This window comes from Ovis aries, chromosome 13, assembly GCF_016772045.2.
Source record: "Ovis aries strain OAR_USU_Benz2616 breed Rambouillet chromosome 13, ARS-UI_Ramb_v3.0, whole genome shotgun sequence".
Taxonomy (NCBI): domain Eukaryota; kingdom Metazoa; phylum Chordata; class Mammalia; order Artiodactyla; family Bovidae; genus Ovis; species Ovis aries.
The window spans coordinates 36173087-36184373 of NC_056066.1; the positions used below are offsets into that span (position 1 = coordinate 36173087).

An 11287-nucleotide genomic window follows, 5' to 3' on the forward strand; every position below is an offset into this window, starting at 1 on the left:
GGACGGGGGAGCCTGGTGGGCTGCTGTCCATGGGGTCACACACAGTCGGACACGACTGAAGTGACTTAGCAGCAGCAGCAGCAGTGGCACTGATCAAGGCAAAAGAAATGGGAAAGTGTGACCTTGGAGTACAGGATGATATGGAGAAAGATGAACAGCCAAAAAGGTAAGCTGAGGCCAGAGCACAGAAATCCTTCAAGGACAGGTAAGGAGACTGGCCTCTAGTTAGTTGCCCTGGAGTCAATGAAAGTCTCTATTAAGGGACTGACCTACCTAGGTCATGACATGGTGGGGCAGACTGGAATGAAGAGATATTCAATCTAAGAGGATACAGTAACAGTCTAGGCATGACATGCTGCTGGCTTGTCCCAGGAGGTATAAAAGCTACAGTGGATGCAAGAGAAATTCCAAAGCAGAAAAAGTCAGATGACAAAGAAAGAAGGGAGAAACAGGTTTAGTTCAGTGTACTCGCTTAGTCGTGTCTGACTCTGTGACCCCATGGACTGCAGCATGCCCAGTTTCCCTGTCCATCACTAACTCCTGGAGCTTGCTTGTTCAAACTCATGCCCATCGAGTCAGTGATGAGATGCCCATCTCATCCTCTGTCCCCTTCTCTTCCTGCCTTCAGTCTTTCCCAGCATTGGAGTCTTTTCCAATGAGTCAGTTCTTTGCATCAGGTGGCCAAAGTATTGGAGCTTCAGTCTTGCTCAGCTCTAAAAGATAAAAAGCATGAGAATTTCATGAGAGATTCCTGCATCTGATTAAATACCATTTATATTTACCTTTGCCATCATGAAATTTCTAGGATTTTTTTTTTTGGTGACTTAAAAAATATTTCATATTTAATGTATTTCTATAGCCTGGCTTTACAGGTTTAGATTAATGTTTTTATTCTTGTTTCCCTCCTCCCCCTCTTCCCTCCATGTGTGGCAGCTTCTACTGGACATGGTTGGGTCACCTGATGAGGAACTCCAGGAAGCTGCTGCAGGTTGTATATCCAACATCCGCAGGTTGGCTCTTGCTATTGAAAAGGCGAGATACAGTTGAACCTGAATGGACATGACAGCTACCAAATTTTACATGACACTGTACATGTCATTCCCAGAGCCATGAAGCCTAAATTGGGAAACACTTCATAGCAGATCCTTTAGAAACAAATGTCTGACTGAAAACACAGGAAGTTAGAAATGCAGAGAATGTGATTCATCCCAAAATTGTACGGGTATTTTTGTTCTGATTTAGGGATATGCCATGTGGTGACACATAAACCCAATATATTTGTGATAATTTTTCAGGAATTTGAGAATATATATACATGTATACAGCTGTATACATGTATACAGATATATATATATATATATACACTTATATATATACACTTATATATATATATATATTTCAGCGATGCTTTTGTATTTGTGGTGATTTTAATAAAAGATATGGTCTTCCCGTTGTGTGTATTTATAGTCATCCATGAATGTCTTTAGAACTCCCTTTCTGTTAAGCCAGTCTAACTGTCCTGTCACTATAGTTCTGTTTGGTTGATCACTTGCAACCCGCAGGAGAGCTCTGAGATGTGCTGACTTGACAAACGGTTATGGAACAGAATTCAGAGTTCAGCAGCTGGGTTGAGAGAGAACGTCCTGAGGTCATTCCAAGTTTCTCCTAAAGCTATCAAACATCTGAGAAGACAACGTATAACTGTCACTGTACCAGATAACACAAATCACAAAAACATAAGCTCTGAGTGAGATTTTCACTTTTGAATCTCCCAGGCATAAACAGTGAAATGTTTTATTTCCCTCACAGGATACACCAACACTTTTATTGAAAGAATTAATTTATGCTGATGTAAGCACACCTCACAACACAAGGATAATATTACTTTCACATAAACTTGCTTGGAGTTTGTGAACTGGTTTTCAGCATACAAAGTACTTTTTAAAAAGTGGCTACAAAGGATTAATAGCATTTTATCAAGTTATAGAAACATGAGAAGCCACTTAAAAGAATCACATATGTAACTGTGGTGTGCTACAATGTTTGGGAACTAACCGTCCCCCCATCAAGAACTAGCTAGGAAAACAGCTTCGTGTATATCCACTCAGTAAACTGACAATCTCATGCTTTAAAGAACAGGCAAGGTTTTATTGAAAAATATGATGTACTGTATATGTTTGTCATAATTTGGAGAAGATCGTAAACTTAATTGAATTAAATGTAAATAATTTGTATGAAATGAGTACCCCATACAGGATGAAAATTATCCTGGTGTTAGACTCTCCGATGAAAAGGTAAGGCAGTTCTGAGAATTTTAAGATTTTGTAAAACACCAATTCGTCTTTATTGCTTTTCAAAGGAGGTTATAAAAGAGGATAATAGAAACACAGAAATGGTATCAATGCTAACAAAGAATTGAATTTAAATAATAGTGTAAATCCTCAAATGCATGTCAGACTCTTTGCGATCCCACGGACTATAGCCGGCCAGGCTCCTCTGTCCATGGGGATTCTCCGGGCAGGAATACTGGAGTGGGTTGCCATGCCCTCCTCTGGGGGACCTTCCTAACCCAGGGATCCAACCTAGATCTCCTGCATAGCAGGCAGATTTTTTTTTATCATCTAACCCACCAGGGAAGCCCTTTAAATAATAGTGTAAATCCTCAAACTCTCAGCAGTAGATATTATGAAAAACACTGGTTAGGTGTGTTTCACTAATATTAAAAATACATCTAGAAATCATGGATTATGACAGTTATAGAAAATGAATACATATATTATTGTTACATTATTATTAAAGGAAGCTTTCTCCATCATTTTAAGATTGTTACATATTCTTGGAATTAGAGGGTCCTGAGAGCTTGCCTGAAGAATCCCACAGACAGAGGAGCCTGGAGGGCTACGGTCCATAGGGTTGCAGAGTCAGGCTTGACTGAAGCGACTTAGCATGCATGCATGAGAAGGGAAGTAAGCAATAGAAAACAAACCTTCAAACATCTGCAGCAGCACAAAGAGAAATGGATGAGTAGTGGAGAAGGATAAGTTCCTTTACCATGTGCAAGTGTGGGACTTTCATTTCTATGATTATTAAAGACATAAAATGAGAGCAACAGTACCATTTTAAAGGAAACTGAACTTGTGGGAACAGATACAGTAAGCTAACATGAAAATCATTTGGGCTATTTCTAAGAGTTGTTTCCTTTTAATTGGTAAGCACCCTGGATGTAGTGGTCTTCCTACAGGTGGCTCAGTGGTAAAGAATCAGCTTGCCTATGCAGGAGACACAGGAGATGTGGGTTTGATCCCTGGGTCAGGAAGATTCCTCTGGAGGAGGAAACAGCAACACACTCCAATATTCTTGCCTGGAAAATTCTGTGGACATCAGAGGCTGGCGGGCTACAGTCCATGGGGTCTTAAAGACTCAGACAGGACTGAGCATGCATGTACCAGGGATGTAGTACCTTTCAATAAAAGAGACACTGAATTTAAAGGTCAGTTTTGGCTGTGTGTGTATGTGTGTGTATAATGGTATAACAGAAAACTCTGACCTTATTAGAAAAATGTCAGAGGCAGTGAGTGAAAGTATCCATTGATAACAGAACAAACAAGCTGAGGATCACACTGTTTCTTTGCTACTCCAGGCCAAAGGACCATTTCTTGGCGCTCTCCATGGAAGAACACCTTGGTTTTTTGTTTGTTTGTTTTTTGCCTAGGTTTCTGTATAAGATTTTTGTGTGTTATTTTCTGCTTTAAAGCTGGTGACATTCATTCTGAGTTTTCAGCGGCAGGTTCTTTTTTAGGTTTTATTCTTCCCCAGGACATCCTGGGAATCCAATATGCTTTCTGTGATAGCTGGCTATTTCTGCCTGGAGAACCTTAAGGTGGAGGAATTTTAAATAGATATTCTTTGCTCTTCCACTGTCTTTAGTTTGCAAGGATTCCTTTTAGAAATCCTGGCCACAATCATTCTGCTGTTTGTAGTCACTATTATTTTGCCTCTTTCAGAATGACTTGCACTAAAATAATTTCTTTCTAAAACTTCTAGGCTCTGAAAGTGAGTGGAAGGTTAGATGTCTTGTGAGATGACATTGCAAATCCTATCGTTTTGATAGATTTTGGAATTACCATTATGCCTCTCTAAGGCATGGATTTTGCATGGACTTGAAGGTCAATGATTCAAAATACTTGGAAATTTTATTTCCACTTAGGAAAACTATTTCATAGTTCTAATAATTGACGGTGTGTAATCTCATTCCATAAAAGACTAGGATGGAGTAGTTTGCATCCATTCTTATGATTCAGTGAAAACAGTAGGGACACCCACTTATTTAAGAACCTTGCTGCCTCAAATGCATTAAGTGCCTGAAGATATCTATGTTCCTCACATACATAAGTTCAGAGTGAGAAATCTCTTCTCAATGAGAGGAGTAGGAAGAGAAAACGTGGAATATGATGCTACCAAATGCTGGCACTGTTAGGTACTTCCTACCCTCTATAGTTGACTCATTGGAAAAGACTCTGATGCTGGGAGGGATTGGGGGCAGGAGGAGAAGGGGACGACAGAGGATGAGATGGCTGGATGGCATCACTGACTTGATGGACGTGAGTCTGAGTGAACTCCGGGAGGTGGTGATGGACAGGGAGGCCTGGTGTGCTGCGATTCATGAGGTTGCAAAGAGTCGGACATGACTGAGCGACTGAACTGAACTGATCCTCTATCTCATTTAAAATAGAGAAGTCGTGAAATAGCTAATCTCACATCATACTAGGGTCTACTGAAATGGGCACAGTTATTCCACAAGGACAATTTGGCAATGCATACCAGAAGCTCTAAATATTTTTGTGGCTTTTTGATTATATGCAAGGGTTTATGTACAAGGGTATTCACAACATCATTATTTATAGTGATGAAGATATTTGGGAAAAATTGGTTAATTCCATTCAGGTTCAACCTTAGCATAAAAACATGTTGTAGGATAATAGTTCATGACAAAGGTTTTCATAAGATACTGTTCAATTGGAAAGCAGATTCTGAAGCAGTGTATACAGTGTGAGTGCATTTTAAAAACTGTATACACATAGCTAGTCACAGTGAAAGAAAATGACTTATACACACCAAACTGTGATAAGCCGAAGAAGTGATTATTTCTGAATGGTGGAATAAGAATGATTTCTGTCGTCTCTCTTGTTCATCTCTGTTTTCTAAACTAATTTACAATAAACATGAATTACTTTTTTATGATAAAAACACTCCCAGTGAATTTTCTTTTTTTCATTCTTTGAAAACTTCTAAGGCAGACATTCTTCCTCATTGCTTTTGTTCAGGTGCTAAGTCATGTCTGACTCTTTGCGACCCCATGGAGTGGAGCACGCCAAGCTCCTCTATCCTCCAGTATCTCCTGGAGTTTGCTCAAATTCATGTCCATTGAGTCAGTGATGCATCAGAGGATAAGCATCTCATCCTCTGCCGCCTCCTTCTTGTTTTGCCTTCAATCTTTCCCAGGATCAGGGTCTGTTCCAGTGAGTCAGCTCTTAGCATCAGGTGGCCAAAGTATTGGAGCTTCAGCATCAGTCCTTCCAGTGAATATTCAGGGTTGATTTCCTTTAGGATTGACTGGTTTGATCTCCTTGCTGTCCAAGCAGACTTGTGAGTCTTCTCCAGCACCACAATTCGAAAGCATCAATTCTTCAGCACTTGGCCTTCTTTATGGTCCAACTTTCAGATCCTTCAGGACTACTGGAAAAACCATAGCTTTGACTAGATGGACTTCTGTCAGCAAAGTAGTGATTTCTCTGCTTATTAATATGTTGTTTATGTTTGTCATAGCCTTTCCTCCAAGGAACAAGTTTGCTTTAATTTCAAGGCTGCAGTCACCATCCACAGTGACTTTGGAACCCAAGAAAATAAAATCTGTCACTGCTTCCACTTTTTCCCCTTCTATTTGCCTTGAAGTGATGGGACCAGATGCCATGAACATACCTAAAATAAATAAGTTTTTATATATAAAATAAGAATGGTTGTTTCAGCTTCTAAAATCCTGTAACACCTTTTAATCTACAAAACAGACATTTGTAATAGCTTTCAACTACAGCTAAGAATAGTACAGTATACTGGAAGCGTACTTCAAGTATATACAGTGAACTTGCTGGGAATGATTGAGGGCAGGAGGAGAAGAGGGCACCAGAGGATGAGATGGTTGGATGGCATTGCTGATTAAATGGACATGAGTTTGAGGAAACTCTGGGAGATAGCGAAGGACAGGGAAGGCTGGCGTGCTGCAGCCCATGGGGTCACAAAGTGTCAGCCATGACTTAGCGACTGGACAGCAACAGCAATACTTGATGCATGCTGAAATGGGCCATAGTAACTTCTGAACTTTTAGTTTTGTCTCAACAGCTGAATTCTATTCCAGGGGCACTGAAAACAAATAAAATAACTCAAAAGTCACTGACAGATTGCTTTATACAACACTGTTGTTTTGAAAAGAATGATTTTGATCCATTCATTTGTTTATCGCTGTAGATCTCTAAGACAAATATTATTGTGATTTACTGTCTCTTTATATATTTTGCTTGAATTAGTCTAATGGAAATACACTCCCAGTCAATAAATAAACATAGTACAGTTTCATAAAGCATCATGTTTTTCTTCTTTGTGATTTTTTTCTTCCCTCTGTCACATTAATTTCCCCTCATTCAAGCAATTACTTTCCTTGCTTTTCCTCTGTTCTGCTTTCTGTGTCTCCAGATTCTGCTCTCATTTTCTCTGACAAATGGTTACTTTCTGCTTCTTAAAAGGTCTCATGCTTTAATTTCTATAAATGCAAGATATAAAGTTAATATTTCAATATGCTTCTGATGCAACTGTCATGAGTGACTTGAAATCATGTAACAGATGGAATCCTTATACTCCAAAACCATTATTTTCAAATTTTCAGGTAAAAGTAATTTACTCTTTATTTACATCTGTCAAGACAAAAGGGAGCTTTTCTTTTGCCAGTTCATGCCACCCTGATTTATTAGTTGATAAAAGACATCTTTTGCAAATTATGTAATTGGTTCATGGTGTTCAGAGTTGAGATTTGTCATTACAATTTAGACTTATGTCCTAATTTATTTTCATGATAGACAGGTATAATAGTGTATTTCAGTGTGGTTCATATATATACAGAATCTACAGCTGGTTAGTGTCCTCATAAAGAAAGACCGTCTATCAAAAGGGAGTTCAGATAAGATAGTGTGGATAGTTCAATGCAAGTACTACTTCATTATTGGAAGAAAACTGATCGTTGTCAATAGATTAGTTACAAACCTAAATTCACAATGGTAGGGTGGACATGAGTTTGAGCAGGCTCCGGGAGTTGGTGATGGATAGGGAAGCTTGGTGTGCTGCAGTTCTGGGGTCACAAAGAGTCAGACACAACAGAGCGACTGGACTGATCTGAAGGTAAGTAATGTAAATGAATGATAAGAGCTAGATTAAAGGTAATAATACTGATACAATTGCCAATTGACCGTTAGCCTCCATGTCTGGAAGACAAGAGGGGGTTATGGAGACTGTGGAGAAATGGGGAGTGAAGACAGATGAATACTCATCTCTAGCTAATGGTTACCAGATCTTATAATTTTTTTCAAGAGAAATTCAGACTTTTATAGGCACTCTTCCAAATTTTAAGTATTGGCATAGTTTGCCAGCTGTGAGAAAAATAAATGTGTGTTGTTTAAGCCACCCAGTTTGTTGACAGACAACAGACATTTCTTTTTCTCAAAGTTCAAGATGCTGGGAGACCAAGAACAAGGGGCTGACAGGTTGGTTTCTGATGAGACCTCTTTCCCAGCTTGCTGTCTGCTCAGAAAGAGATTAATCTCTGGTATATTTTCCTTCTATAAGAACACTAGTCCTGTGGGATTAAGGCAGGAGACATAAGAGACGTGGGTTCAATTGCTGGGTCAAGAAGATCCCCTGGAGGAGGGCATGGCAACTCACTCCAGTATTCTGGCCTGGGAAATCCCAGGACAGAAGGGCCTGACAAGCTTCAGTCTATGGGGTCACAAAGAGTCGAACATGCCCGAGCAACTGAGCACACACACACACGTATGCAGGGAATAACAACACCCATGCAGAAAAATCAAAATGCTTCCATGAGCCAAATATGGCCTTCAGCTTGTCAGTCTACAGTGTCATCATCTTTATCTATTGAATGAGAGTGTGAAGTCCTGACATGAACATCCCTAATGATGCCTGGAGCTAATCAGTAGAAAAGCAAGGAAAATAATTTGTGGAAAAGGGCACATGTCAAAACCGTCTTGGTTCAAATTGATTTATACTATGATGTCAGCACTACAGAATGCAGCATCGAAGAGGCTGACTTCCTCAAATTCAGGCTGATGCTTGGAAAAAAGTACTCTGAGGATGTAAATAATCATGATTAGGATTAGGGTAAAAAAATCACAGAACTGGACATACCTTTAGGGCTCAACTACCTGCCCTCAATCAAAGCTGCTCAGGACAGAGGCTGATTCTCTTGCAAAGGATAGCTAGGTATTTGCTTCCCATTCTCTCTCAGACAGATTAGACTGACTAGCTTATGAAAATAGAAAGAGCCTTGAGAAATATTTTGAGGAATTGGCTTAATCCTGCAGTCTAGTTCCCCAGGCCTTCTGCATAAAGCCAGTCTGGGATATCTGTTAATATGCAAAGTATCAATCCTGCCCCTGACCTACCCATACAGAATTTCTGGGAAACCTGGGTTTCTGCAAACCTGGAAACCTGCAAACTTCCCAGGCAGTAATTTTTTTGATCATTAAAAAGAAAGTGTATGCAAAGGATTTCCTTAAAGTTAATCTGGTGGGGGTACAGTTCAGTTCAGTCGCTCAGTCGTGTCCGACTCTTTGCGACCCCATGAATCACAGCACGCCAGGCCTCCCTGTCCATCACCAACTCCCGGAGTTCACTCAGATTCACGTCCATCAAGTCAATGATGCCATCCAGCCATCTCATCCTCTGTCGTCCCCTTCTCCTCCTGCCCCCAATCCCTCCCAGCATCAAAATCTTTTCCAATGAGTCAACTCTTCTCATGAGGTGGCCAAAGTACTGGAGTTTCAGCTTTAGCATCATTCCTTCCAAAGAAATCCCAGGGCTGATCTCCTTTAGAATCGACTGGTTGGATCTCCTTGCAGTCCAAGGGACTCTCAAGGTAGGGGTACAACAAATAGAATATAAAGAGGAATGAAAAGAATGAACAGTGGGCCTGCTATACAGGCCAAGTTTAAAGCATAGGAATAGAAAGTTACCAGAACTGACAGTCTAAAAACTTGGTCTCTTATTCCTTAAAGAAGAAGCCCATAGTCATGAAATCTACTTCTGTGCTGTCATACCATGAACCACCCCATACACCTCTAGAGCAGTGCCATCCAACAGAAACACAAGACAAGACACTGTGTAATTCAAAATTCTCTGCTCAACATCACTAATCATCAGGGAAAATGCAAATCAAAGCCACAATGAGATAACATCTCAGACCCATCAGAATGGCTATCATCAAAAGGCCAAGTGTACGCGTTGGCAAGGAGGTCGAGAAAAGGGAACCCTTGTGCACTGTTGGGAATGTAAATTGGTGCAACCATCATGGAAAATAGTATCGAGCATCCTCAAAAGATTAAAAATAGAATTACCATGTGCTTAGTCGCTCAGTTGTGTGTGACTCTGCGATCCCATTGATGGTAGCCCACCAGTTTCCTCTGTCCATGTGGATTCTCCAGGCAAGAATACTGGAGTGGATTGCCATGCCCTCCTCCAGGGGATCTTCCCAACCCAGGGATAGATTGCATTGTAGGTGGACTCTTTACCATCTAAGCTATGGTCTAGCAATTCAAGTTGTGGGTACTTATCTGAAGAAAATGAAAATGCTAAATTGCAAAGATACATGCACCCTGTTGCTCACTGCAGCATTATTTACAGTAGCCAAGATATGTAAGTGTTCATCAGTTGACAGATAAATAAAGAAAATGTATAAATATATTCAATGCCATGAAATTAAAAGACGCTTACTCCTTGGAAGGAAAGTTATGACCAACCTGGATAGCATATTGAAAAGCAGAGATATTACTTTGCCAACAAAGGTCCGTCTAGTCAAGGCTATGGTTTTTCCTGTGGTCATGTATGGATGTGAGAGTTGGACTGTGAAGAAAGCAGAGCACCAAAGAATTGATGCTTTTGAACTGTGGTGTTGGAGAAGACTCTTGAGAGTCCCTTGGACTGCGAGGAGATCCAACCAGTCCATTCTAAAGGAGATCAGTCCTAGGTGTTCATTGGAAGGACTGATGCTGAAGCTGAAGCTCCAGTATTTTGGCCACCTCATGCGAAGAGTTGACCCGTTGGAAAAGACCCTGATTCTGAGAGGGATTGGAGGCAGGAGGAGAAGGGGACGACAGAGGATGAGATGGCTGGATGACATCACCGACTCGATGGACGTGAGTTTGAGTGAACTCCGGGAGTTGGTGACGGACAGGGAGGCCTGGAGTGCTGTGATTCATGGGGTCGCAAAGAGACAGACATGACTGAGTGACTGAACTAACTGATACAATGGAATATTATTTGGCCACAATAAAGAATGAAATATTGCCACTTGCTACAATATGGATGGGACTTCAGGGCATTACACTAAATGAAATCTGGCAGAAAGACAAATACCATATGATCCATAAATGCAGAATCTAAACCCTCCCCCCAGAAAAATCCCCATAAAACTGAACTCATAGATAGGATAGGATATACAAAGGATAGTTCTGTGGTTATCAGAGGTGGTAGTGGTGGGCAGTTGGAGGGTGAGCAAAATGGGTGAAACTTCAAAGTGTACAAAGCTTCCAGTTATAAATAAGTCATGGGGATGCAATGTACAACATGGTGACTACAGTTATCATACTGAACTGCATACTTGAAAATTGCCAAGAGAGTAAATCTGAGAAGTTCTCATCACAAGAAAAAAATTTTTGTCGCTATGTATGGTGACAGGTGTTAAGTAGACTTATTGTGGTGACCATTTCACAGTTGATACAAATACCATATCACTATGCTGTATACCTGAAACTAATATAATGTTGTACATCAGTTATATTTAAATAAAGTACACACATTGCATGCATATGCAAAATAAGATTTTCTAGTAGCTAAAGTAAAAAAAGTAAATAGATGAAATTAATTTTAGTATTCTTAGTTTAACCAAACGTCTCCCAAATATTGTAAACATTTCCCTGGTCACTCAAACGATAGTGTCTACCTGCAGTTC

At 40.2% G+C, this 11287-nt stretch overlaps 1 protein-coding gene across 3 annotated transcripts in view; it reads left to right on the top strand.

The window, feature by feature from the left end:
* Positions 1–5249, top strand: part of ODAD2 (outer dynein arm docking complex subunit 2) — a 172856-nt gene extending 167607 nt beyond the window's left edge. For all 3 annotated transcript variants that reach the window (XM_015099632.4, XM_042230650.2, XM_060397454.1), the window contains one exon: positions 934–5249. In XM_015099632.4, coding sequence (XP_014955118.1) covers positions 934–1047 — 114 coding nt within the window. In that variant the 3' untranslated portion in view covers positions 1048–5249. The remainder of the gene's footprint in view (positions 1–933) is intronic.
* Positions 5250–11287: the final 6038 nt, after the last annotated feature.